This window comes from Vulpes lagopus, chromosome 11 (assembly GCF_018345385.1).
Source record: "Vulpes lagopus strain Blue_001 chromosome 11, ASM1834538v1, whole genome shotgun sequence".
In the NCBI taxonomy this organism is placed as follows: Eukaryota; Metazoa; Chordata; class Mammalia; order Carnivora; family Canidae; genus Vulpes; species Vulpes lagopus.
Genome location: NC_054834.1, coordinates 27,842,565 through 27,870,163, shown reverse-complemented (window position 1 = coordinate 27,870,163; position 27,599 = coordinate 27,842,565). Strand labels below are relative to the sequence as shown.

At 62.5% G+C, this 27,599-nt stretch overlaps 2 protein-coding genes across 3 annotated transcripts; one reads left to right on the top strand and one right to left on the bottom strand.

Annotated features, from left to right (window-relative positions):
* Positions 1-8: 8 nt before the first annotated feature.
* Positions 9-1,915, bottom strand: KLHDC9 (kelch domain containing 9). The gene is made up of 4 exons (XM_041773404.1): positions 1,332-1,915; positions 1,032-1,191; positions 742-940; positions 9-287 (listed from the first exon to the last, which is right to left on the bottom strand). Exons 1-4 carry the CDS (start codon positions 1,844-1,846, stop codon positions 121-123), a joined length of 1,041 nt encoding a protein of 346 aa, XP_041629338.1. The 5' UTR covers positions 1,847-1,915; the 3' UTR covers positions 9-120.
* An 8,120-nt stretch (positions 1,916-10,035) lies between these two features.
* On the top strand, positions 10,036-27,134 carry NECTIN4 (nectin cell adhesion molecule 4). 2 transcript variants are annotated; one of them, XM_041773339.1, is made up of 10 exons: positions 10,036-10,347; positions 10,722-10,865; positions 19,425-19,784; positions 21,782-22,072; positions 23,023-23,143; positions 24,035-24,183; positions 24,364-24,520; positions 24,815-24,890; positions 25,093-25,167; positions 25,421-27,134. In XM_041773339.1, the coding sequence occupies exons 2-10, from the start codon at positions 10,790-10,792 to the stop codon at positions 25,643-25,645; spliced, it is 1,530 nt and encodes a 509-aa protein (XP_041629273.1). In that variant the 5' UTR covers positions 10,036-10,347; positions 10,722-10,789; the 3' UTR covers positions 25,646-27,134. The 2 variants fall into 2 exon arrangements, with proteins under 2 accessions (XP_041629273.1, XP_041629274.1); XM_041773340.1 differs by lacking the exons at positions 10,036-10,347; positions 25,093-25,167 and having other exon boundaries at positions 10,521-10,865.
* The last annotated feature ends 465 nt before the right edge of the window (positions 27,135-27,599 follow it).

The window sequence follows — 27,599 nt, the reverse complement described above, 5'->3', positions numbered from 1 at the left end:
AACAAATGTTGACTCAGATTGAAATTTAATAAGCATTTGAAATGAGGCAGATAGGTCTGCGGGCAATGCTTTATGAGTCTGCAACACAACAGGCGTGGCAGTGCGTCTTGGCACTATTCTTTAGATAAATAGGTCCAGGATGCAAACCTGTGGACTGGGTGTCCTGCCATCCTCACCAAAGCCCCCAACCAGGTAAAGCTGATCGTTCCAAAGGCAGGTCCGGTGGCCCACACGTTTCAGCCCACGGTCTGCACAGGGGAAGTGAAACCACAGAGGAGGGGACTTGCCTGTTGGGTAAGAGAGAGGGTGCTAATGAGGCAGTAGCATTTTGGCACCATGAGGCTTCTCACAAGACCAAAGGTTTGCCCGTATTTTTTTTTTTTTTTAAGATTTTAATTATTTATTCATGGGAGACACAGAGAGAGGCAGAGACACAGGCAGAGGGAGAAGCAGGCTCCTCACAGGGAGCCTGATGCGGGACTCAATCCCAGGACCCCGGGATCATGACCTGAGCTGAAGGCAGATGCTCAACCACTGAGCCACCCAGGTGCCCCCCCCGTTTTCTTTTCTCCTCAATTTGTGGGTCTCTGCACAGTTTAATATTCTGTGTATTCCTTTAACTGGTCAATTAATTTTTGCTCCTCTTTATACCCCGTCACTCCATCCTCCTTCTGCGTCTGTGGTTCTCCTATCTCCCTACCATGTCCACATTCCCCCCCTCCTCCAGCAGCCAGCCCTCACGCGTATCATAGATGTAGAGGTCATTGCAGATGGTGTCTCTGGCTCTGGTCAGAGTCTCTCCACCAAACAGCACAGCAAAGGGCCCCACCACAGAGCATGAGTGATGCCGCAGTCCCCGAGGCCCCTGCCGGGCCCCCTGCCCCTTGCTCACGAGCCTGGCAAGCTGTTCAGTCAGATGAGGGGCAGCAGGGGGCTCCTCCTTCCGGGAGAAAGAAGGGGTTTGCTGGAGGAGTTCGGACCTCACAGTTCTAGCCCCCTTCCACCCGCAGCAAGATGGGAGTAGAGAATACCTTAATCTTCCCCAGACTCCAATGCCCAGCCACTTCCGGTTCGGGGGAGCTGCAGCCCCCAAAGAGCAATAGCTGGTGGCCTGGGCGGGGCCCCGGAGTCGGGAGCAGGGCAGCGCAGTGGCCTGAGCGCGAGGCCGTGCGGCAGCCCTCTTCCTTATAGCTGCAGGGAGGCAGGAGTTCGGGCCTCAGCTGGGCTTTCTGGGGAACGTGAGCGCTCTGCTTCTACTGTGGCGAAAGCACGGAAGGGAGGAAGGGAGGCGGGGGCGCGGGGCCCAGGCGCGGGGCGGCGCGGGGCCGTACCAGTAGGTGCGCGCGCCGGGGTCCAGCCTCAGCGTGAAGATGCTCCCGCAGCGCCGCTGGGTGCGGGTCCCGCCCTCCCGGCCCGCCACCCGCAGCTCCCGGTCCGACACGCGGGTGCACGTGTGGCTGCTGAGGCCGACGGGTGGCCGGCTGCCGGGGGCCGCGCTCCACGCCTCCCACGCTCCGCGCTCGGCGTCCAGGGCGGCCACGGTGGCCAGGCGGCGCGAGCCGTCCCAGCCGCCCACCACGCACAGCCAGCGCCCGCCCACCGGCGCCGCGTCGTGGTGGCTGCGCCGCGGGCCGTCCCCGGCGCCCCGCACCGCCTGGCCCGCGGCGGGGTCGAAGAGCACCGTGTCGCCGCTCGGCTCCGAGGCCCCTCCGCCCGGGAGGCCCCCCACCACGTAGAAGCGGCCCCGCAGCTCAGTGCAGGAGTGGAAGGCCCGCGCCAGGAGTGCGTCCCGGGCCACCGGCCGCCAGGTCCAGCCCGCGCCCCCCGGGGGCCCCGCCAGCGCCATGGCCCGCCCCGGCCCCCCGCACCAACCGGTCACCCCCCCCGGATCCCCGCACCGCCCGGTCACCCCCACCCCCGGCCCCCCGCACCGCCCGGTCACCCCCCCCCCGGCCCCCCGCACCGCCCGGTCACCCCCCCCCGGCCCCCCGCACCGCCCGGTCACCCCCCCCCCCGGCCCCCCGCACCAACCGGTCACCCCCCCCGGCCCCCCGCACCAACCGGTCGCGCCCCCCGGCCCCCCGCACCGCCCGGTCACCCCCCCCCCGGCCCCACGCACCGCCCGGTCACCCTCCCCGGCCCCCCGCACCGCCCGGTCACCCCCCCCCCGGCCCCCCGCACCAACCGGTCACCCCCCCCCCCGGCCCCCCGCACCAACCGGTCGCGCCCCCCGGCCCCCCGCACCGCCCGGGCACCCCCCCCCGGCCCCCCGCACCAACCGGTCACCCCCCCGGCCCCACGCACCGCCCGGTCACCCCCCCCCCGCCCCCCGCACCGCCCGGGCACCCCCCCCCGGCCCCCCGCACCGCCCGGTCACCCCCCCCCGGCCCCACGCACCGCCCGGTCACCCCCCCCCTGGCCCCCCGCACCGCCCGGTCCCCCCGGGCCCCCCGCGCCTCCCTACCCCCGCCGCCGCCCAGCAACGGCCGCCTCACGGGCCGCCAAGCACCGGTCACCCGGAGACAGGAGGCCGGGCAGCTGCGGGCCCACCGCGTCGTGGGGCGGGGGCGGGGGCGAGCGGCCCGAGCGCCTGTTAGCCCCGGGACGCCGCAGGGCAGCCGGGTCCCCGAGGGCGCAGGGGCCAAGGCTGCGCGCGGGGCCGGGCGCCGGGGGCTCCGCGGGGCCGGGAGGGATCCCCGAGGACGCCGCCGCCCGGGAGGAGCCAGGCGGGGCCGTGAGCGCGGCCCGGGCGCCTGGGAGGCGGCGGACACGGCCTCGGGCCCCGCCGCGCCCCGACTCTCGGGGTGACTCCCCCGCGGCCGCCGCGGCTTCCTCGCTGAAAACCTGTGTGCGGGGTCCGCGTCCCGGGGCTTCCGGAGAGTTCGCGGCGGAGCCCGGAGGGCCGGGAGCGCAGGGGCGGCCTCGCGGCTCTGGCCACCAGGGGGTGGTAAAGCCCGCCTCTCCGGCCTGTGCGTGTGCGCGCAGGCTGCGGCGAGTGTGCGTGCTGGCTGGGACCTGCGGGACGTGCTTTGGCGGGGAGGAGTGCGCATGCGTGGGTGGGGGCCGGTGAGTGTGCCTGCTTGGGTCAGGGCCTGTGAGTGTGCGTGCTCGGGTCGGGGCTGAGCCGACTAAGCCTTGGGGAACTTTGCGCTGCTGAGTCCTGGGAAGAATTCCTTACTTCAGCTCGCCTCTTAGACTCATACAACGCAAGGAACTGAGGACGGGGACATCTGGGCCCGAGATTAAGGGCAGGGAGGGTCTCCGGATCCAGCGGAAGCTGCCCCTCCTCCGTGTGGGAGCCTGCGTGCCTCTTGCCCCTCCCTGGGGTCTCCCTTTATGTAAGCGTGTCCCTGAGCCGCCTCCTGTGTCCCTCCAGGACCCGGTGAAGAAGGAAGAGGCCCAGGTCCAAGCTGGTCAGGGCTGCAGCAGGAAGTGCAGACAGATTTCTGCCCCCAGCACCGCAGGGGTGGAACCCAGCCAGATGGGTCCCCAGGACAGGTCCCCAGTGCAGGGCTGCTCCCCGGAGTGATGGCTGCGACTCTTGCCTTTGGTCTCTACCCTTGAACTCATTCCCCCCTGTGCCCCAGGACTGGAGGCGTAGAGAGTGACAGGGCCACAGTGGGGACGGGCTTGTAACCCCGAGTCTGACGGCGCAGCATCCCCAGCGCCTCTGGGACCCCGGGATGAGTCCCATGTGTTCAGGCTCCGTGCTCAGCGGGGAGCCTGCTGCTCCTGCTCCCTCTGCCCTTCCCCCTGCTGTATGCACGTACTCTCTCTCTGTGTCAAAGAAGTAAAATAAAAAAGGAAGGCACAGAGACCAGAAGGTCACAAGACCTGTTTCCCACATGTCCCTAAAGCCAAAACTCAGTAAGAGCCTGGAAAGTGTCGGCCCATCCAATTCCAGCTTTCCCTGAGTCCTCAGTTTTCCCAGATCTTGGTAACAAACTCTGCAAACAGTCACCACCTTTTTTTTTTTTTTTTTTTTTTTTTAAAGATTTAAGAGTGAGCATGAGGGGAAGGAGGGGCAGAGGGAGAAAACCTGAGGCAAGCTCCCCGCTGAGCTCAGAGCCTGATGTAGGGCTGGACCTCCGGGCCCTCCCATCAGGACCTGGGCCTGGACGAGAGTCCAGTCGCTTAACCAACTGCAGCGCCCGGCTGCCTCCCCGGTCACCACCTCTAGTGTCCCTGACGGCAGTCTGAAGGCCAGCCTTCTCCCCAAGAGCGCTCTGACCCGCTAGCCTCCTAACAGCTGGACTCAAGATCTGTCACACTTCCCAGGACTTAGGCAACAAGCTGCGGGGGGGCAGGGGCAGGGGGCTGTGTCATGTCACCTATGCCTTCTTGACCCACAGCCCATTTTGTCAGACTCATTTTTTTTTGTTTTTTGTTGTTGTTGTTTTTTCTCCCCAAAGCTCTTTTTTTTTTTTTTTTAAGTAATCTCTAAACCCCATGTGGGGCTCGAACCCACAACCCACAGTCACATGCTCCACCGACTGAGCCAGCCAGGCACCCTGGGACAGACAGTTTCTGCGTCTCCTGGGTAGAACAGGGAACTCCCCACCCAGGGGCCTTTCCAGCCTCTTTCCCAGCTCCGTGACCCTCCTCCCAGCTTCCACGCCCCCGCTTCCGTCCCATCTAGTAGCTAGAGGTGGTTATCCACTGGGCCCGGGGGGGGGGGGGGGGGTGCTCAGGACCCCTGCCTCCTGTGGTTAGTCTAAATCAAGCAAGAGAGGAGAGAGAGAGAGAGAGAGGAGAGCAAGAAGAAAACAAGAGGCAAAGCCAAGGGCCTTTGTGTGACGTGCGCTTCACACCCCAGAGCAGCACCCACCTTGGCACTGAAGGAGCAGGACGTCAAGGGCGGGCCTGGGAGAGGATGGGGTGAGGGCCCGAGGGCAGCCGGAAGGGCTCCTCCATTTCTGCACCTGCATCACCTGCTAATAACCTCCGGGGCCCACCTCGCCACCCGACGGGGTCCCCAGGTGACACGGCCACGTCAGTCCTTGGCAGAGCTCCCGCTGTCCTCTCCTTGTCCCCGCTGCACCCTGACCCCAGCCCAGCCCTGGGGCTCAGTGCTGCTTGGGGCCCGCCGGCGGGGCCGCGTCCCTGGGCTGTACTCTGGGGTCCCCGACCCTCTCCAGGTTTCCCTGCTCACTCTGGCCAGCTGACTGCCCGCCTCCCGCCTTCCTGGCCCGGATTCGGGCTCTTGGCTCTTAGTTCTTGGCCAGAACGAGGACCTGGACCAACAGAAGCGTCGAGAACCGGCCAGGACGAGAGGCTGCAGAAGGCCCTGCGTCGGGAGCTCGTCCCTTAGAGACGCGGCCGGGAAGGGGTTTGAGAGAGAGCTGGAGCCGCAAGCAGGGGGTTGGAGGGGAGAGGGCAGGGGCAGAGGTGGGGTGCGGATGGGGATTCTTAAGGGACTTCACACTATTGAACAGGGAAATGTCGTTGGGTCCCTGTGGAGAGGGGAGTAGGCGGGAGGGGCAGCGGGGGCAAGCGGGCTTCCCAAAATGTCTCTAGGTCTTTCTGTCTGTGTCAGACTTGGTCTCACCGTCTTTGTCTCTGAATGACCCTCACCCGCTGGCTCCGAGTGCGTCTGTCTCCTCCTCACCCCTTTCCTGCTCTGGGTGTCTGTCTCCCGTGCCTGGAAATGGTCATGATGCAGGAGGGCCTTGGGGTGTCTTGGAGCCGGAGGAGCTGGCCCCTGGTTTTCAGGGCCCCCTGGGCTGGGCCACCCCTCTACGACGGCTCTGCGTCCTGGCCTCTGACCAGGGCAGCTGTGCTGAGTGCTGAGTGCTGGCCAGGGAAACAGGTAGAGCTGCAGGTCCAAGGTGGCGTGGATCTTGGAGGGGAGCGGAGGAGGGAACTCGGGGTTTATGAGACAGGTGAGCATTCCTGGGCCACACAGGGGGAAGATCATGCCAACCAGCTTCAGAAGAAAATCTGTCCTCAAATTCCGGGGAGTCCCCAGTTCCTCCCCGTTCCCGCCAGCGTAGCCCTCTGCCTCGGTCCTCTCAGGTTTCCCCCAGGGAACACTTGCCTGTCCCCTCTGGGCCTTCGCGCCCTCTCCACGAAGCTCCCAGCCCTCCCAGGCTTCCCGCAGCCCCGGGCCTCCTGCTCTCCTGGCCTTGAGGTGACACCTCGGCTCCGCAGCTGCCCTGCTACCCCTGGTGCCCGGCCCGAGGTTGAGGCTTGGTTGTAGGGTGTCCGCAGGCTCCCCCCCCCCCCCCCCGCCCCAGGGCAGCTGAGTGCGGTGGTGACAGGCACTCAGGCCGATGACCAGGAAGTGGCTGTCTTTGCCTTGCAGAGGACCATTCCCACAGCGTCCACGCTGGGCGTGAGCATGGGCGGGCCCCGAAGGCCTGGTGCTCCCTGCAGGCGTCACAGGTGTAGGCTCTGCAGGCCCGCTGGCCCCTGGGGGCTGCCTCCGTGCTCCCCAGCAGGTGGGCTTCCTGGGAAGACCTGGGAGGGTGCAGGGGGCACCGCTTGTGGTCCTCACTTTAGAATCCATGCTCTTGCCAAGCTCCCAGGACCCCGCCTCCTCTGCTCTTACCTCCTCCTTGCTGCTGTCACCCCTTGGAAGACTCCTTTCCATGCAGGCTCCCACTCTTGCCCTACACCTGCCAGGACTTATTTCTAGAGGCTTCTCAAAGTGCCAGCCCATCCGGAGACAGGGTCAAAGAATAAAGGCATCTATCTCCTACCCCAGGCCCTGGCGCTGGAGTTCATGGTGTCAAGTACTTGCAGATGCCTGGGGAGCCCGTGGGGTGAGGGCAAGGAGGCGGGGCTTCTGCACTCACCGGCCTGTAGGATGGGGCCCACGCATGCCTCTGCGGAGCCATCTCGGCTGGCTGGCTGCGTGGGTCACTCCAGCAGTAGACCTCTTTAGGAACAAGCAACTCCAGTCCCCTGAGCTCCAGGGGAGGTTGGGAGGCAACCAGGAGGCATGGCTGTGATGCAGGGACAGGGCTGAGGTCCAGGCATCTCCCGGCCTGCAGGCTGCGGAGTAGGAGCAGCAGAGCCCATGAGACGGAGCCTCAGGTGAACCCTCAGGGAAGACAGCAGGACTCAGTGGCCCACACGGCTGTGCTGCTGCGGGGGCAGAGGCGTTTCCAGGGGGGAAGAGCTGCTGGAGGTCCTCCCATGGGAGCCCCCGCGTGGGGGAGGGGTCCTAGGAAGGGCCCAAGTGAGCTTGAGGCTTCTACCCGCAAGTGCCCTGGTCCTGGGGACAGAAGCCAATCCCGCATCAGTAACCTGCCATGACGTCCATCAGCACCCCAAAGCCCCTCTGTGCAAACTAGAAACCGAGGCAGAGAGCAGCTTCCCATCACCCAGAGGAACCAAGCTGTGTAGAACTGGGTCGCTGACAATTTGTCCACACTCATGCTGCCGCCTGGCTCCACAATGATCTATTATTATCCACTCCAGTCTCCCAAAGCCCAAGGGTCTCCCCCACCGGCGCCCCAAGCCTCTGACTCTCCTCTGACCCGGGATCCCACTGCACACAGGGGTGTTACTCACTCACTAAGGGCCTCTCTCATCTGCCTGAACCCCAACCCATCCTCCTGACCGCCCCCCCAGCCCAACCCTCCCTGCCCCCTGCCTTGACCCGCTCCCCCTCCCCCTCACTCAACCTGACCCTCACTCTCACTCTTCTCACTACCCCACCCCACCCATCCTTGTCCCTCCCTGACTCACCTCCAAGTCCCATTGACACAAACAAAAATTTCAGCACAACCCACTCCGACCGGTTTGGCTTAGGTGTGCAGCCTGCCACGGGGACAGAGCTGAGTTGTGAGCCGATGCTTGGACACACGCAGATTGTGAACGTCTGCAGTTCTGCTCGCAGGAGCAGCGCGAGTGTGGGCGCCGCTGGCACCCAGGTACACCACGGGAACATAGGGTGGGCCATAGGGTCCTATGGTTTGTTTCCCGCCCCCCCTCCCCTAGGGCTCCCTGAGGGCAGGGGTCCCCCGCCCCACCCGGAGGTCAGCAGGCCCCCGCAGTGATGGCACTCAGACAGGTGAGCCGCTCACCATGCCACCTGGGCTCCAACTGTCCCCGCTGTCAGGGCTCTGATTTTGGGTGGGAGACTGTAGGTAGTGAGGCACCAGGGGGGTGGGGATTCAACGAGGAGGAAAGAAGAGACCCCAGAAAACCAGGCACCGGCCTAGAGAGTCTTTGAATGCCCTCCCCGGCCCCGTCGACTTTGGGGGCATGCTCCCCGGGGTGGGGGAGTGGCCCTATGAGACAGGAGTGAGGGCACGGGGTGGAGGGCGAGCCTCCAATGTCACAGGGAGGCCAAGAGGGGCTGCCCGGCCCGACTACACCAGGGTCAGCCTGGCCTTGAGAAGGGCTCTGGACGGACAACTGACAGCTGGCCGGGGGAGGGGGAGGGACTGAGGGGCTCCCAGACTTCCTGGCCGGGAGCCCCGTGGATGGGTGGGGGTACCCTGTGCATGGAGAAGCTGAGGAGATCCAGGAGGCGGGTGCCCACCTAGTGACCTAACTGCCCTGCTGCCCCCTGCCTCAGTTTCTCCCGTGGTTTCCTGGACCAGGAGGGGTGAATCCGTGGGAAGGAAAGAAGCTCCTCTGAAACCGTGCGATAGGATCCAAGGTGTGATAATTATAATTATAACACGGGATGCTCCCCCCACCCATTCCCCCTGGCCCTACTCCACCCCTGCCGCAGCGGATCTCAAAGCAGCATCGGGGTGAGGCCGCTCCCCCGGCACAGGCGGGGACCTGCGTCCTGGAGGGGAAGGGGTTTGCCAAGGTGGAGGTGGAGAGAAACTGGGGAGTTGGGGCATCCGGCCGGCCGGGGCCCTGGGGCTACCCTGGACCTGCTGGAAACAGCCCTCGAGGAGGAAGAGGTCACTGCCACGGCCACTGCCAAGAGTGGGTCCAGACTGGAGTCGGGGGTGCGGTCCGGAGGCAGGGTGACGGTCTGGGTGATAGCTCGGGCTCAGGGCATGCAACATGCCCCCTGGACTGACCCTCCGGGGCCCCCCTTTCCGTGCTGACATCCGTTGCCTCCCAGATTCACGCCTTCGGCCTAAAGGTGTTCAGCGCCCACCACGGGCCGCCGGCTGCCCGAGCGCCGGCCACCGACACAAGGTCCCAGCACAAGCCTGATTTTCCAGGAGCCCAGAGCCCGTCCCTTGTCCCGTCCCTCGTCCCCACACACCCCCCGAAGCCCTGGCACACAGCAGGCTCTGGTCAGTGTTTCGCGCACTGAAGCTCACATTTATTTAAGGAGATAAGATGTGCACAAATGATGGGGGTATGTGAGCTCTAATATGGGGCACAACAGAGGCTGCGGAAGGACAGGCTCGCCCCGGGGGTGGGGAGCTGAGAAAACTCGAAGATGCGGGCGTTCGGGGTCAGCTTTCAACTTCGGCAGAGGTGGAGGTGTGGGGTGTGGGAAACACTCCCTGCAAGGTGACCCCCCGCTGCTCTCGGTACCCCTTCCTGCCTCCCGCCAGACAAGAGGGCCCTGCTGCAAAGTGAAACCTATATTTCCCTTTCTCGCATTTAGCTCCGTGTTTACCCACCTGCCCCTCCCCTTCACCCAGTTTTTTTGGGGGGTGGGTGGGAGTCAAACCCCTCCCTCTGGCTATCCCAGGCTGGCCAGTAAGCTTTTGTGTAACTTGGTGGTGACATTTTATGCGTAAGACCCTTCCAAGTGTGTGTGTACTTAGAGGGACACAGGGACGGCGAGGGGCGGGGTTCAAAATGGACATGACCACGGGGTAAAGGGTAAAACGACCGTGGAGAGTCGCGCTGATGCACTTCTGGGCTCCTGGCCAGGCAGCAAGGAGGCGCTGCCGCTCAGATGGGGGCCTGCTGGGGGGCCAGGAGTCCGTGGGGCTAATTTCTTGTCAGTCCTTTGGCTTCTCCTACAGCCGCTGGGACTGGGGAGGGTGTCACTTCTGCTCCTTCCCCGGGGTCTTTGAACTGAATCCCTGTCTCATGGACAGAGATGCCCGAGAACCCCCGTGTTACCACCTCTGCTGCGTGCCCCCCAGCAAGCCCGGTCTCCTCTTGGGGCGTCTTTCTCACCCGAAGGGTCAGGTGTGTGGGCCAGCCCTGGCCTTCTCAGCTCTGGCCTGCTCTGATTTGCAGCCTCAAGGCTGAGCCCCCCAGGAGATTGGGAACTAGGCGAGGCCCTGGGGAGGCCGCGGGGCTGGCAGGGGTGTGGGATGCTTGGGTTCCTTTCCACCCACAAGGGCCTTGCCCCTGTTCCTCCTGGCCTGGTGCCTCGTCTTTGAGCTACGCTGGGCCTTCCTCTGCCGCACCCCCGGCCTCTGCACCCCGCCCCTCCCTCCGCAGCCCCTTCCGTGCTGCCAGGTAAGGCCCTGGAGCTGCCGGTGGGATCCCCCACGAGTTCCTTCCCGCCTCCCCTCCCTCCTTGGCGCCCATTAGCTAGCCTGGCCGTGGGGGCGGTGGCTGCTGAGTCTCCGCGCCAGGCCCAACCCCCCGGAGACGCACCTGTTCTGACCTGCTGAGCAGGTTCCCAGGTTTCTGCCTTCGTTGTTGGCCGTGGCGTGGGAAGCAGCTCTGGGGGAGCTTGGAGCTCCCGACCACGGCTTTTTTGGGGGGAGCTCTAGCTGGGTGGGTAGAGCAGGGCTGGGTCCCCTGCAGAGACCCCAGAGGACTCGGCAGGTGTGTCAGTGCCTGGGGACTCCGTGACCTCTTGCCTCCTGGGTGGGTGCCCTCCCCAGCTCCAGCGCGGCTCCCAGGGAGATCTCAGTGGAGCTTCAGAAACGCCGGACAGCTCTGCCTCTGCCGGATGCCTCTGTCCCTGGGAGCCGAGATGTGGGGGCCCGAGGTTCTGCTGCTGCTGCTGCTCCTGGCATCATTCACAGGTAGGACTTGCCTGAGCCATGGGGACCCTTGCTCCTGGGGCCGAGCCAGCGCTCACACACGCACACACACACACACACACACACACGCGCACAAATAAATATACTCTTGACTCTGGACTGAGGGACCTATTTGTCTCCCACCCCCACTGCGAGTACTCCCAGAAGGGCCGGTGTCACTCTTCCCCTTCTACCCTCTTCCGGCCCCAGGCTATGTCACTCTGTCTAAGGTCCCGGATCCCCAACCACCTCTGCCACACCTGCATCTGGGGAAAGAGACATGCAGGTGGGCAGGGAGGAGGAACAGATGGGGACCCTCTCACCCCAGGGTTTCCCGAAGGCTCCTTCGCCTGCCCCCCCCACCCCCAGGCTGCAAAACTGCTGACTGGCACTGGGCTGACTCAGGGTTGAGCTGGTTTTTGCAGTCATCAGGGTGTAGGAAGACCGATGTCTGGAGAGTGGACAGGGCACTCCTGTTGGCTTCTCCCCTTGCCATGATGTGCTAGAGTGCCGGGGCGGGGGGGGGGGGGGGAGCACCTGCTGGGAGAGGACTTCAGAGCTTGGGCCTTCGCTCTGGCCCCTCTCTTTGCCTGGGCTCCCTATTAAACACCAGGGTGCTCAGGGGGGCGTGATCTGAGATGAGCGGGGGTCTAGGGTAGGGCACCTTCTAGACAGGGTGTGGTCTCCTTTTGTTTATTCCCTGTCCCCTTCTTTTCTTGACCAGATGCCTCATGTTACTCCCGTCTAATGCATATATAGCAGATATAAATCACAGGAACTTATCTTCAGAGTGGGGGAGAGAGTGTGTGTGTGCGTGTGCGTGTGTCTCTGCATGTGTGTGCACAGTGAGGCCACGGTGGGATCCCGTCGGCTGTTCCCAGCATAAGGAGGGACTGGGGAATCTTGGTCCTCAGAAGTCAGAGTCCTACCTGGGTCAGCCCAGGAGCCGTTGCGAGGGGGCCTCCTTGTCCAGCAGAGCCCAGCAGTGATTGCCCTGTCTGTCCCCGGCGGAAGCCATCGGGAGAATGAGGCATAGGTGTGTGGGTGGGCAGCCGCTGCCCTTGCCCTGATCTGACAATGGAAGGATGGAAGGGTCGTTGGCCAGTCTCCAGTCGCAGGATACTGAGCTCCAGCCCCTGCCTCCTACCCCTGACTTAATTCCCATTTTCCAGACAACCCTCCTCACTTGCTCAGGCCCAGAGGGTGGGGTCTGGTCGCTGGGGCCAGGGAACTCGGCAGCCACTTTTCTGGGGGATCTACCCACCCCTGAAGAATGGAGCCATGAGGTCTGAGGACATGGAAGGGTTCAGAGAGGCCACCGCTCGAACTGCCTCATTTTACAAAGACAAATAGGTAGGCAAGTGACGTCCTAAGGTTACTCCATGTTAGGGGCGCCCGGGTGCCTCAGTCGGTTAAGGGCAGACTCTTGATTTCGGCTTAGGTCACGATCTCGGGGTCATGAGATGGAGCCCCACGTCGGGCTCTACGTTGGGCTCGCACTGAGCCTGCTTGAGATTTTCTCTCTCTCTTTCTCTCTCTCCCTCTGCCCCACCCCCATCCACTGCTTGTACTCTGTTAAAAAAAAAAAAAAAAAAAAAAGATTACTAGTGTTAGAAGCACGGCCTGGGTGAGTATCTTGGTCTCCCAGCCCCTCACCCTTTAAAGGTTGGTACATCTGGGCGCACAAGGAGTCCAGCCGGGTCACTAAATGCTGGGGACGCAGTGGGGAACAAGACCTGGTCCCCGCCTTCTGTTTCCAGGACACAAAGGCTGTGCTAAGAGAAGCCCAGGGAAGGGGAGCGGAGACCTCTCGTAGTTAAGGCATCACCCTGACCTTGCCCAATGCCTGAGGGGCAGGTGCCCCGGCTACGGGGGGGGGGGGGGGGGTCCCTGGCCCCAGGCTCCTCCCGAGTAGCTGGTGCCCAGCGAGCCTCCAGTCTGCGGCTGCTACGAGGCCTCCGTAGACCCGGATGGTGCTCTGAGGCCAGGAACTCGGACTCCGGCTCCCGGCCTGATGACCACCTCCGCTGCCACCCCCTTTCCGGCTCTTCTGTGCATAAAGCCCCTGGGGAAGCAGGAGGGTTTCTTGTCTCTGAAAAAGCCTTGGACTGGAAGTCAGGAGTCTTGTGTTCTGGCCCCATTTTTGCTATTATTTTGCTAGGTGACCTTGGGTAACTAAGAAGGTGGACTCGGCAGGCAGGAGGCAGGACCCGCCGGTGGCCGTGGGCTTCCATCGCGACAGCCCTGCAGCCGTGGGACCATCCAGGCCTGCTGGCCAGGGAGGCGCTGGGGGCTGGAGCAGGTGGTCTGTCTGGCTGTGCTGCTCGCGGTGGGGGGGGGGGGGAATCCTGGCCCATCTTTCAGGGGGGCCTGAGGTGGCTGTACCCTGGACGCTGCCTTCTGCACCTGCCCTGCTGCAAATCAGTGCACCCCCCACCCCGGACTCCTGGGCCATTAGAGCTCTGAGCCCCAGGGCCCTGCCCCACCCCTGCCAGGGAGAGGAGCCCAGGCTTGGGAGGCGCCTGACACCACAGTTCTTTGTCTCTTCTTAATGGGATGAGTTTCCGGGTGAGGTCCCCTCCCTCATCTCCTGCCCCAGGGCTGAGGGGCCCAAATCTAGACACCTCTCCAGTAGGACCCTAGTTTCTAGCTCTTTGTCTGGGCCCAACGGGGTCCTGTGGGGCCAGAGGGTGAGGGTTTCCCCCGAATTCTGTGGTCTGCCCTCCAAGGATTAGGATCAGCTTTCTACCTGAGGTTAGTTTCCTCGAAAGGGAGGGGCCCCATCCCTGCTTTTCTACTCCTGTTTACAGAGGGGGGCAGGCCCTTTCCCAAAGGACCTACCCAAACCCAGGGAAGCCAGCAAGGGAGGCCAGCTTCCCCACCCAAGGCGGCGGGGACCGAGGAGAATGCCAGGGAAGCCCTGTGGCTCCGGTGACCATGGTCCCCCCCCCCCCCCCCAGCGTTTCAGGGGCCTGGGCTAAGGGGAGTGCGGCTACCGCGATGGCAGCGAGAGCCCATGGTCCCCGCTTCTGGAGCACAGTCTCGGCGGCCGGAGCCCACCAGGCCGAGGAGGGCGGCTGCCGCAGGGAGCGAGCCTCCAGAGGAGAGGCCGCCTCCACTTGCTGGCCTCCACGGCTTGGCTGAGCACTGACCGGAGGCCAGCGGAGAGCAGGGCTGGGAGTGGGCACGGAGTCGGGAGGGATGGGGGGCGGGAGCCTCAGGGCTGGACCTGCAAACTGAATCTGCAAGGAAGGTCCAGGTCCAGTTGGGAACTGGGGGCTAAACTCAGGGCGGGCCACCAGGCCCCAGAGAGGAGGCGCTGGAGGAGGACCTGGAGCCTCTGGCCTCAGGAGCTCTTCCCATAGTTTTCTGGCCACCCCACCCCCTCCACGCTTGCCTTCAAGATGGGTGAGAGCTGGGTTGGGGCTGTGATTTGGGGTGGGGCAGAGCTGGCCCCTGCTTTGTGGGGAGGTGGCTGGCAGGATTTCGGGGTGGGGGGTGGCTAAGATCTCAGGAGTTTGGGAGAAGCAGAATTCTGGGTCTCCCACCCACAGTGTGGCTGTTGTGGTGACTCAGCCCGGCTCAGACTCTGGCTCCGGGGGGTTTAGGGGACTTATCTGTGCTGGGAGCTGTGTCTGGGCCAGAGCCGGCTGCCTCAAGGCCTGTCCTCCTGCATTGTTCTCGCCTCCCTTTGTGATCGGTGTGGCCCCCCTCCCCAGGCACTAATCTGTGGGTGGGCACTTTGCCCGAGTTGGGAAGCTCTCCCTAAGCTGGGGGGCTTAGGACAATGGGGGCTAAGTGAGAGACGGGGATGAAGGCAGAGGGAGAACCTCCTGGTTTTCCAAGTTCCTCAGCACTCCAAGGCCAAGGTTACGGGGAGAAGGGTGGAAGGAAACAGGCTTGCTGGCTTGTTGATGTTACCTGTCCTCTAGGGGAGGACAGAGACGTCAGGGCTCCTCCCAGGTCCTTTCTTACCCCAAACTCTCCCTCATATTTCAGCTCCGTCTGGGAGAGGCTGCTGCTGTGGGGTGAGGGAAGCAAGAGTTAACAAAGGAAGATGAGCCCCTGGACAGCTTGGACCCCTCCCCGCAGCCCCGGGCAGGATCCCCCCCTTCCCACCAAACCCACACCAGACAACCCTTACCCTAGGCCTGGAGCTAGAGCAGGTTTTTCTGGTGGTGGCAGCAGAAGCAGAGGTCTGATAGATTCCCAGGGAGAGGCCTCCTGGGGAGCCAGCGGGGTTCGGGGGCACCGGGGGGGGGGGGGGGGGCGGTGAGATGGGTGGGAGTCCTTCTAGTAGGAACCTGAGGAGCAAGGGCAGGGTGAGCCTTTGTTTGCTTCTGCTGGGGAGCCCTGGATGGCAATTTCCCATCACCTGGAGGGACAGTGACCTCATCTCTGGGTACCTACCTCCACCTGAGATGAATCTGCCCTGGAGTCTGGGGTGAGGTGGGGAGGGGCACCTGGCTACACTGCAGCTGGGACGCAGGGGCAAGGGCGCTGAGCCACCCACTGCCGACCAAGGGCAGCTCACACAGACAGACAGCGGCAGCCAAGAGAAGCCGACATCAAAATATTTATTCTGTGCTCGGAGTTCCGCGGGCTGGGAACGTGCGCATGCGGACGTGGGAGACAGACGTGTGTGCACACACGCGCACACATGCGTATGCACACATACGCGCCACCCCAGGCTTCTCGCTCCCAACTCAGCCAAGCACGGTCACCTTCCTAAGGATGAGATGTGGGCACATACAAGTGTGCAACCCCCTCCCCCATCAAGTAAGGAGCCGCCGCTCGCGCACGCGGCAGCGCTGAGGCCTGCCGGGCCCTCTCCAAAGGCATCGTCCGTTCAGACGTGCAGGGCTCATGCCGACTCGCTTCATCCTCACGGCCCCACCTCTAGGACCCCTCCGAGGCCCCCCTCCGCACCAGCAGGGATGTGGCCTCTCATTAGGCAAAGCCTCTGTCCCCAAAGACGCCGTTGTCTGCACCAGCTGCCCGATGCCACTTCTGATAGGGACGTCGGGACCCAGGCGCCCGGTAGAGAGCGGGCAACCCAGGCCGGGGATGGAGGGCCTGTCTGGGAGCGGGCGGGGTACGCAGAGGGCAGGGCCCCAATGAGGCCGGTGGGGGCCTGGCCAGGGGTGGGGGAGGCTGAGGCAGGGATCCCGTCTGGCCAGTCGGGCCTGTTCTCGCCCTTGCGCAAGCTGGTGGCTGGTGGCGGCTGTGGCTCGGCCTGCTGCTGTGCGGCATCTGAATCACCAAGGCCCCTGACCTGCGTCCTGGTGCTGCCCCAGGAGGAGGGGTGGGGACGGCCGAGGGAGGAGTGCCCAGCCAGCGAAGTCCACCGGCCTCAGCAGACAATCTGCGCACAAGGGGCCGTGGGCCTGGCCCGGCCTGGCAACTACATGCCCGCGGGGTGACCTCACCAGGCAGGCGGTGTGTCTCCTTTGCTCCGGTGACATCATCATGCTGACGCCGGACGGGCACTGGGTGGGGGAGAGGAGGAGGAGGCAGTCCTGGCCTGCCCTGGCCTGGCAGTCTGGGCTTCTGGGTCCAGCGAGCCCAGGACAAGGATCCTAGAGCCCCAGTTCTTGCTTCCTTCTGTTGCAGCCCGTGTGCATGTGCGCATGTGTGTGTGCAGGTGTGTGTACGTGTGTGCATGCACGTGTGTGCAGGAACTGGAGGAGGATGTTGTCCTCAGCTGAGATGCTCCCGCCTGATAGTGGATTCAGGATGATGAGGGCAGTGGGGGAGGTCCTGAAGGGACTCTCCTGGGCACCTCTGCCTGCAAAGCTGGGGCCTGTCACCAGGGAGCAGGGATCTTGGACTCACAGGGAGGGACACCAAGGATTGCGACTCAGGCATATGCCTGCTGCGCCCTGAACGACGTATATGTTGGGGAAGATGTGGGTGATCAGTTGCAGAGAGGGGCAGATGGTTGGCAAGTGTAGGGACAGGGATGGAAAATATGCCATCTGACATTGTCCCAGAAATAACCTTTCGGAATGTTCCGGTGTCCGGGGGAGCAGGGCTTGGGATCCCTGTGCCTGCAGAGACAGCGGTGTCTGAGGCAGAGGATGTGCTGGGGGATGGGCCCCTATCTCAAGCCCACCTCCAGCCCTCCCGGGGCAGCCCTGCTTCCTCCAGCGCCCGCAGGAGGTGTCTGGGAGGGGTGCGGTGGTTAGCTGGACTCCCAGGCTGGGCTGGGTGGGACCAAGACCGGCTTAGGCAGGTCAGGGCCCTGGTATCTGGCCCTGCAGGTCTGTCCCGTTCAGGTCCTCTCAAAGGCATCCTCCCTCCCTCCCTGTGCCCCTGCTAGCAGGGCCCCGGGGGGCCCCCTTCCTCTGACCCATGCTGTGCCTCAGTGGGACCCTCCAGTCCACTCTAGTGGGGCTTCACCTTCTCCCTCCAGAGCTGCCCCCTCGCCCACCTCTTTCTCCCTCTGTGCAGTCTGGAGCTGCTCCCTTTGGCAGGAGCCCAGGGAGCCAGCCTATCCTGCCTCCACCCCGGTTGTCACGGCAACCCCTCCCTGTCCACCCAGCCCAACCAAAGATTCAGTCCTTTTCCTTCTACTTTTCCTTCTCTTCCTACTTTGCCTGTCTCTCTTTCTCATTCATTCATTCATTCATTCATTCATGGCAATTGGGCACCAATTACGTGCCAAGAATGCAGACCACATGCCACTGAGCACTGAATCAGTTTCCATATGTGATGCAAGACCCAGTTTCTACTCTTGGGGGGGAGGCCCATCCAGGGGATAAAGTACTATGGAGAGGTAAGAGCAGGGCGCCGGGGCAGAACAGAGGACGGGCAGCTCGCCTGGGGAAGGGAGGACTCTGGGAGGAAGTGATGTCTAAGCAGAGTCCTGAAGGATGAGTAGGAGTTATCCAGACAGTGACGAGTCGGAGCCACCAGACATAGGGAGGAGGGCCTTCCAGGAGGGGCAGCGCGTGAGCAAGGTGTGTGACCTGCTGGCCGGAGGTCGGGGCTCTGCACTTTTGGGGGTTGCTGGATATAGGTTCCGAGGCAAGGAGCTCTTGGCATCCCAGAGAGAGCCCTCACTCTGCCCCCAGCCCTATGTTTCCGTGGCTCCAAATTTATTTCTCCCGGACCATGAGCTTCCCCAGGCCCTGCCTCCCTCCTAAGCTGCTTATCCTAGAAACCTAGGGGTTGTTCTTGTCTCTTGTCTTGCACCTCCCGTTCTGGTCAGTGATCTAGTCCTGCTGAGCCTCCGCCAGGGCGGTCCCCTCATCCCCATCCCACAGCACCAAGCATTCCTAGTGAGTCTGGGGGCTTCAGTGTCCCCACTCCCTGGTCGGAGGCACAGCGCCCCTGGCCCCTTGCCATAGTAGATGCCTACGGCATCTTGTAGTAGAGAATTCCTTTGCCCTCACGTTCCTCTCCTGCTCAACAGCCCCCTGCCTTAGGTGTGTCCTTCCCTCTCTGCTTCCCCAACCAGCCAGCCTCCCCACCCCTTGGGTTTGCCCACCTTAGTCCCCAACGTGGAATCCCTTTCCGGGTCTCTCCCCCTGCTGTTCCTCCCCAACTCCCCAGGAGGCCCTCCCACGTGACCTAGGTCCCCAGCGACTGTCGACTGTCGAGGTCCACCACTAGCCTGCAACGCAGCACCGAGCACTAATTCAGGGACGGTCACACGTTTCCGTATTGGTGCTCAAATGTCTCTCTTCCTCCTGAACAGATCTCAGGTCCTGACAGGGCAAGAAAGGGATCCTTCTTTGAAAATTAGGTGATAGAGACCGCTGGGTGCTCTGCACTGCTCCTCGCTGCGCACCACGCACTCGCCCATCCTCGCTGGTCCCGGTCTCTGCTCCTCTGATTGTGGCTCCCCATCCTGACCCTGTCGCTGCATGTGCCCTGACCTCATGCCCCTGGGCCTCTGACCCGGGGCTTTTCTGTCTTCAGTGACTAGCTCATTCTCTGAGCCTCATTTCGTGCCATTCCTCCCACATAGAATACCTTCTTCTCTCTGGGAATCCAGGTCTCTCATCTTCAAGCCATGAAAAGAATGTTCTCGAAGGGCCTCTCGGGATGGACCCTTCCCACACTACATGCCCCATCCCAGACGCCAACTGTTTCGACCCTTGCCTTGGCTCCCAGCCACGCCTCCAGAAAGCATTCACTCTCCACCTCCCCTGGATACATCGAACCTTCTGTGAAAGTCTGTCCATGGCTTCCCCGTCTTCATGCACATAAAACCCATTTCCCGGAGAGGACTGTGAGCTCCCTGAGAGCAGAGGCTAGGTCTCTCCTCCGTGCAGAGCCTCCCACCTCAGGATGGCTCAGGACACAATCCCGGGGGCTGGGAGAGGGTGTGACGCCTGCAGCCAGCGCCCCGGTGGCCTTAGGCAAGTCACTTCCTGTCCCTGGGTCTCAATTTCCTCATCTGTTAAATGGTGATAATGACGCCCACCTCTTGGGATCCTTTTGTGGATCTAATGAGGTAATGGACCAAAGGCGCTGGGCAAGCAGAAAGCGTTCCAGGAGTTCCGGGGTTCCGGGGCGCCCCTAATCTTGGCCGCTTCTGTCCGCCCTCTGCAGGCCGGTGCCGGCCGGGCGAGCTGGAGACCTCGGACCTGGTGACCGTGGTGCTGGGCCAGGACGCCAAGCTGCCCTGCTTCTACCGAGGAGACCCCGGCGAGCAGGTGGGGCAGGTGGCGTGGGCCCGCGTGGACGCGGGCGAGGGCGCCCGGGAGCTGGCGCTGCTGCACTCCAAGTACGGGCTGCACGTGAGCGCGGCCTACGAGGGCCGCGTGGAGCAGCCGCCGCCGCCACGGAGCCCCCTGGATGGCGCCGTGCTCCTGCGCAACGCGGTGCAGGCCGACGAGGGCGAGTACGAGTGCCGCGTCAGCACCTTCCCTGCCGGCAGCTTCCAGGCACGGCTGCGGCTCCGCGTGCTGGGTGAGTGGGCTGCAGGCTGGGCTGGGGGTGCAGGCCCGGGGCGGCCTGGGGCAGCCTGGGCCTCCCGGGGCAGGAGGTGGGATACGAAGAGATGTGCTCTGCAGGAATGCATGGGTGGGTGCATGGGTGCACGGGTGGGTGCATGGGTGGGTGCACCGGTGGGTGCTCCGCGGTGGGGAGAAAAGGTGGTCCTGCCGCGGTGAGGGAGCCCCAGCCAGACCATCCTCCCGGCCAACCCCGAAACTCCCCCCCCACAAGGGACCCCAGCGGCTCAGTGCGTGCAGCTCCTCCAGCCTTGGACAAGAATCCATGTATTGGGCGGGTCTTCCTTCTGCTGATGCCCGCTCCCCAAGCCTTGGGCACCTTTGCTCTCTGAAGCAAGGGGGCACAGGCTCATTCTGTCTTCTGCACGCCAGCCTTTCAAAGGGCTGAGGATCTTTGTCACTCCCCCCCACACACCCTCACGGGGCCCCCAGCCTCTCCTCTTCTGGAAGCTACACTTGCTAGTTCCTGCAGCAGTCCTGCCCAAAGTACTCATTCATGGCCTCACTCGCCATCCTGAGGTCCATGGTTTTATTTTCTATTTTATGTTTTTCCTTTTTTTTTAAAAGATGTTATTTATTCATGAGAGAGAGAGAGAGAGAGAGAGAAAGAGAGAGAGAGAGAGGCAGTCACAGGCAGAGGGAGAAGCAGGCTCCATGCAGGGAGCCCGAGGCGGGACTCGATCCTGAGTCTTGAGGGTCACGCCCCGGGCTGAAGGCTGCGCTAAACTGCTGGGCCACCAGGGCTGCCCTGAGGTCCATGGTTTTAAAACGTGGGTTGAGATAAGGACACGCAGACCCAGCCCTGACCAGTGTGGTTGTGTAGGACCCGTGGGGCTGACACCTTCCTTGATCTGGACCTTCAGTGAATGTGGTTGGATTGGAGACCACAATCACTTTTATTATTTATTTATGTATTTATTAAAGAATTTATTTATTTATTTGACAGAGAAAGAGCACACAAGCAGGGGGAGAGACAGAGGGAGAGGGAGAAGCAGGCTCCTGGCAGAGCAGGGAGCCTGATACGGAACAGGATCCCAAAACCCTGGGATCACAACCGCAGGACCATGGGATCAGGACCCCAGCCCGAAGCAGAAACTTAACCAACTGAGCCACCGATGTGCCCCCACCATCACTTTTAAACCACCACTTTGCACTGTGGGTTCTTGTGGTCCACGGAGGCCCTAGACTTATGGTCTAGTTGAGTCATTTTCATTCTGTGCTGGAGCTGTTAAGGTTAGGAAGATAAAAATAAAGCCTTTAGTTTCTCTTTATCCAACACTAGCCTTGGGGGTGAAATAGTGTAAATCTAGGCTTCTGTCCCCTAACAGCTGACAATCTGGGACAAATCATTTAGCCTCCCAAGCTCCAGTTTCCTCTTGTAAAACAGGGGTGATGATCCCTACTTTGCTGGTCTGTTGACAAGATGAAATGAAATAACATTTATAAAGTGTTTAGCACAATACTTGGCACATAATAAGTGCTTTGTAAGTGATGGCTATTATTATAGGATATAGATGGTATCTGGTTACTTTTTAAATTTACTTCATTATTTTTATTGAAAAATGATCCAGAGGCGCCTGGGTGGCTCAGCTGGTGAAGCATCTGCCTTTGCCTCAGGTCATGATCCCAGGGTCCTGGGATGGAGCCCCACCTTAGGCTTCCTGCTCCATGGGGAGGAGCCTGCTTCTCCCTCTCCCTCTGCTCCCCCAACACACTCATGCTGTCTCTCTGTCAAATAAATAAATAAAATCTTAAAAAAAAAAAAAAAGGTAAAAAAAACAAACAATAGAGAAGGGTACAAAGTCAGCTGAAATTTTCTCTGGTGTCTATGTCGGTGAAATAAGAGAAGAAAAAAGAGCCTGAAAATGTTTGCCTGTGGACGACTGAGCTGGGACGGGGCAGGGACTCCTGGTGGGTGTGCTGACCACGACCCCTGTCTCCCACCACCTGCAGTGCCCCCCCTGCCCTCCCTGAACCCCGGGCCAGCGCTTGAAGAGGGCCAGGGCCTGACGCTGGCAGCCTCCTGCACAGCAGAGGGCAGCCCAGCCCCCAGCGTGACCTGGGACACGGAGGTCAAGGGCACGGCGTCCAGCCGCTCCTTCAAGCACTCCCGCTCAGCAGCCGTCACTTCGGAGTTCCACCTGGTGCCCAGCCGCAGCATGAACGGGCAGCCGCTCACCTGCGTGGTGTCCCACCCTGGCCTGCTCCAGGATCAAAGGATCACCCACGTCCTCCAGGTGGCCTGTGAGTACTCGGAGCTTGGGTACAGAGACCCTGATGAGCCACGCCAGTCTGGCCAGGCTGGATCCCCAAAGCCCCCTGGTGTGGCCGTGACAGATCACTCCGAGCTCTCTGACCTTCAGTGTCCTCCTGTTTACCAAGGACATTGCCCTGCTCCACAGCGCAGTTGGGAGAATTGGGTATAGACCCGGGGCGAAGGCACTTAGACATACATGCAGCTGGACAGGCTTGCTGAGGGCGGTGAGCCCCGCAGCCTGGCCCCCGTGCCGGCCGGACCAGCCCTGCTTCTGCTGCTTGCCAGGGGTTGCTCAGTCCTGCTCGTCTGCAGTGTTCCCGGCAGCAGCAGGAGGATAATTATGGGAACTTCACAGGGTTCTGACGGGAATTAGAAACCACAGAGGCAAAGCATCTCACACGACACTTGGTGCATAGACGCTACTCATACTCAGTAACCTGGAAAATGTCTTCCTGGCATTAAACTCTGAGCCTCTTCGAGCATAGGGCTTCTTCCTGTTCCTACTAACCCTACAGGAGGGCCTCCACAAATGCTTGTTAAAGAAATGTACGAATAAGTCGGGTTGAAGCCTTTGGAGAATCAGGGAGCGTTTCCCAAACACCTGTCCTGTGGCCAGCACTCCGCTAGGGACTGCAGGGGATTCAGAAAAAGTGTGAATCTTTTCCGAGGGACCTAGAGGTTCATAGCCCAGATGAATCACTGGACTCTGAGCTCAGAGAGGGGAGGGGATGGCGTGCCGAGGACCCAGCAAGGAGGGCCTGGGCTAGGTTGGCCGCACAGGAGGACAGGGCAGGGACTGGGAGGGTGAGAAGGGGTTTTGGGGGTGAGGAGGGAGGGCAGGGGGCAGGGGTCCTCCAGGGAACAGCATGATCAGGTCATGGAACAGCATGATCGAAAGCCTCATTCCCTTTCTTTCTCCTCCCACCTCCCATTCTAGTCCTCGCTGAGGCCTCCGTGAGGGGCCTTGAAGACCAAAAACTGTGGCAGGTTGGCAGAGAAGGCGCTACACTCAAGTGTCTGAGTGAGGGGCACCCCCCTCCCTCATACAACTGGACACGGTAGGGACCTGGCTCCTGGGGGAGGGCCTCGCTTGGGACCAGGCTCCTGCCCTCACAGGGCCACCGTGTTCTCCTTGTGGGCTGGGACAATATATCCTAACCCCAGATGTATTGGGGCACACGTTCAGGCCTCCACAAGAATATGCGCCGTCACCAAATGCTATTATTGACTTGCACCAGGGAGGCTGGGATATGTGGTCACTGGTAGGGAATCAGGCAATAAGTCCTTGGTTTTCTTCTCCCCCTACTTCAAAATTATGAAATATGATACAATATTTAAATATTAATATTGTCTGTGTTTACGTATGTGCCCAAAGTGGACAGGACAAAAAGGCACAGGGTGTTGTGACTGCTGTCACACTGACACTGTGACCACTGCAGCTTTGCCAGCGCCTCTGCGGGGTCCGAGATGTCCAGGGAACCAGGGCAGGGGGGCGGGCTTCAGGTGGCGGGGGTGACCCTACCTACCCCAGGCATGTTCTCCGATGTGAGCAGGGGAGCCCTGCGTGTGGCCTCGGGCCCGGGCGCGCCCTGCCGTGTGTGTGCTTCCCAAGCACGTGGGGCCCAGATAGGAGAGGGGAGCCCCCCCCACCCCGCCCCGCCACACGGGCTGGTGGCCTCATCCGCTGGGTCCCCGGTGCTGGGTGATGTCACAGCTGCCGGAGCAGGTGGGATGGCACGCGTGCAGCTGTTCCCGGGTGTGTGTGGGGGTGCCCGGGTCAGGCCGGGCACCGGGAGAAGGGGCCTCTGCCCGGACCTGCCCCGGGGAGGGAGGGGCACCGTGGGAACAGCCAGCGGCTCTGGGTGACGTCGTGGGGAGGGCGGTGGGGAGCTGCCCAGGCATGTCGGGTGGTGGCAGCCGCCGCCCGCCCCAGCTTCCCTGTCCCCCAGGTTGGACGGGCCCCTGCCCAGCGGCGTCCGCGTGCAGGGGGACACGCTGGGCTTTCCTCCGCTGACCACCGAGCACAGCGGCACCTACGTCTGCCACGTCAGCAATGAGCTGTCCTCCAGGGACTCCCAGGTCACGGTGGACGTCCTCGGTGAGCCCGGGGCACCTGCGGGGGGGGGGGGGCTGATGCGGGGGGGCGGGGCGGGGGACTGACGCGGAGGGGCAGGTGGAGGGGCGGTTTGGGACCGGGCTGTGAGGGCGAGGAGGTGGCCTGTGAGGGCGGGGGTGCCCGGGACCTGGGCAGCGGCTCAGACTCGGGGGTCTCCCGCAGACCCGGAGGAGGCCCCGGGGAAGCAGGTGGACCTGGTGTCGGCGTCCGTGGTGGTGGTGGGGGTGATCGCCGCACTCCTGTTCTGCCTCCTGGTGGTGGTGGTGGTGCTCATGTCCCGGTACCACCGGCGCAAGGCTCAGCAGATGACCCAGAAATAGTGAGTGCGGGCGGCTGCGGGCGGGGAGCAAGCTGGGAGCCAAGCCCAGGTGAGCGGCGGGGCGGGGGGGGGGGGGGGACCCGGACCCGGGACGGTAGGGGCAGGTGGGCCGCGGCTGGTGGGGTCACACCCACATGGCACGCACACGCACGCCCCACCTGCAGCCACTCATTCCCACTTGCGGGGACCGCGCGACACCCGCGCCCTGGCTCGGCGTGGCCCCGGGCTTGGCCCAGGAGGGCGCCCCTGGGGACGCGCTGCGCCCGCCGCTCCTAACGCGCGGGTGTCTCCTAGCGAGGAGGAGCTGACCCTGACCCGGGAGAACTCCATCCGGAGGCTGCACTCCCACCACTCGGACCCCAGGAGCCAGGTGCGTGCCCGGGGCCCCCCTGCAGACCGGAGCCCACCCTGCGGGGCTGGGGCTGGGGGCGCGGCTGCCCCGGGGGTGCTGGGGCGGGGTGGGGAGGGGGAGCTCGGCTCGTCAGGGAGAGCTGGAAAGGTCGGGCGGGGGAAGGCGAGGAGGGCGGGGCCGAGCCCTGTTCTGACTCCTCCCCCGTGTCCGGGCCCCACAGCCGGAGGAGAGTGTAGGGCTGAGAGCCGAGGGCCACCCCGATAGTCTCAAGGACAACAGTAGCTGCTCTGTGATGGTGAGGCCCCGGCCCCGCCGGCGTCCCCGCCGCTGCCCTCGGGCCCCCTCCTGCTCCCGTGCGGCAGGCCAGCGCCCCGGAGCCCGGGCGCCTCTGCTCCCGCCTGGCCTGCCCGCCTACTGGCCTGCCCCGGCCTCCACCCGGAGCCTCGCCCCTGCCTGCACCTGACCTCTGACCCGAGCGCTCCCCAAGCGGCACCCCTGCCCTCGGGCGGCGCCGGCTTCCTAAGGAGCCCGCTGTCCTTGGCCTGCAGAGTGAAGAGCCGGAGGGCCGCAGCTACTCCACGCTGACCACCGTGCGGGAGATTGAGACACAGACCGAACTGCTGTCCCCAGGCTCTGGGCGGGCAGAGGACGAGGAAGACCGGGATGAAGGCATCAAACAGGCCATGAACCATTTTGTTCAAGAGAACGGAACCCTGCGGGCCAAACCCACGGGCAACGGCATCTACATCAACGGGCGGGGGCATCTGGTCTGACCCAGGCCTGCCTCCCTCCCCTGACCCTGGCTCCTTCTGCTGACCTGGGGAAACTTCGCTCATCTCGGGGGCCTCCCTCAACACCGTATTTCTTGAGGAAGACGCCCCCCATTCCATTGACTGCTCGACCTTTTCCTCCAACCCTTCTGTTCGACGATGGGGGGTTGTCTGTCGGTTGAGTCCTCCTAGTGTGTGTGTGCGTGTGTGTGCAGGTGGCTGTGTGCATGTGCACTTGTGTGAGTGTCCGCTCACCGTGTGTGTGTGTGGGGGGGGAGTGCCCGTGCCCACGTGTGTGTCGTGCTGTCCTGCCCGAGTCCAAGTGAACCGTGGTGGGTTTGGCTTGTGTGTCGTGTGGCTGTGTGACTTCTACCTGCAAACGCAGGTCATCTCCTCAGACCCCAGAGCAGTATTAATGGCACAGAGGTTGGAGGCGAGAGGTGGAGATGGCGGGGGGGTCAGGTCCAGGTGTGCAGGCATGGCTGGAACTGGATTCTGGCCTCCTGGGTTGGGGAGCCGGGCTCCCAGGGCGGCAGATACTGTGCCGCCAGCCCAGGGGTCCCCCAGAGGCTAGAGCTGTGAGCGGCGACGCCCCCGCCCTCTGGTGGCCTCGGTGGCCTCTGGGCCTGCTGCATGTGCATATTTTCTATAAATAAACCTGCTGGAGGAGTTTCTTTAAGGAATACTCCTCCAAATACTTTAATAAGAGAAACAAATCTTTTTTTTTTTTAAAAAAAGAAACTTTTGATTGATCTGAACGTTTGTCATTACTTGGTTTGGTCAGAGCTGGGCCAGCGTAGGAAGTCGCAAAGCTGACCTCGCTCAACCCCCGCAGGGGGTTAACGCTGATGCTTCTGCAAGGTGCTCCTTCAAGGCCCTGGGATTCAGACAGCTGCCCAGGAGGGAGCCTGGTGCTCGGGGTCTGAGGCTGGGATGTGAGCACCTCTGTCCCCGGCTGCAGGGGGACAGGGTGGGGTCCTGGCTCCTTGGGGCCCCTCAGCCCTTCCCCTGGCTGCGTGTCTCTTCTTGGCTACATCCATGATGCTTGTTGTCCCTGGGGAGGTTGCTGGGTGGGTGACTGAGCTCCTGCTTTGGTTGTGGTGTAGGGGAGACCGGGTAGGGATTACAGACCCAGGGGGGCAGGGAGTTCGGGTGGGGCCAAGGAGCCGCCAAAGTGGGCCTCGGGGTCTCTAACCTGGGGCTCTTCTGACAGTTTCTGTGGGTCTGGGGGGGGGGGGTCTACCTACGATCCAGTGTTGCCCCTCTGACGCACTTGGCAAGAAAACCTAAACTGCCCAAACCCTCCCTGGCCTGAAATCTGCTGGATTTCTGGGCCAACGGAGAGATGCCATCCCTTGCTCCCCAGCCAGCCCAGGACTTTGACTGTGGAACCCAAAGATCTGGGTTCCTGGTATGTACATTTTTTTGTGTAAATATGTGCATATTTGTACATAAAAATGATATTCTGTTTTTAAATAAACAGATAAAAGCTGTTTTGCCTGGTTCCTGTCTTGCCCCTGGGCCCTGTAAGCCCTGAACAACTCAGCACCTTCCTCCCTGCGGCCCGAGCAGGGGAGGAGCTAGGATGCCTGTGGCTGGGAGGTAAAGGGGAAAGAAATGCCCTCTGCCCTGCCTGAGAGTTCCACCCTAGGACCATAGAGCGAAAAGCCCCTTCCCTCCGCACGTGGCACCGTCAGTCCTGTGTCGTGTTGGGTTCTCACCGGAACAGGCCCGGGGGGCAGACGGCTGTGTGCACACTCTTTCCAAAGAAGCCGACGCTCAGTGAGTCCCACAGAAAGGGTCGGAAGGATGAAAGATCACCTCGTTCACCCCCTTGGTGGTCACCTTGGTGTGGACGCTGAGGCTTACAGGGGTGATGGGACTTGACCAAAGCCACAGGCCCGTTGGGGGCTGAGCCTGGGCACCTGCCCCCCTCAGGCCAACCTCCAGTCTCCAC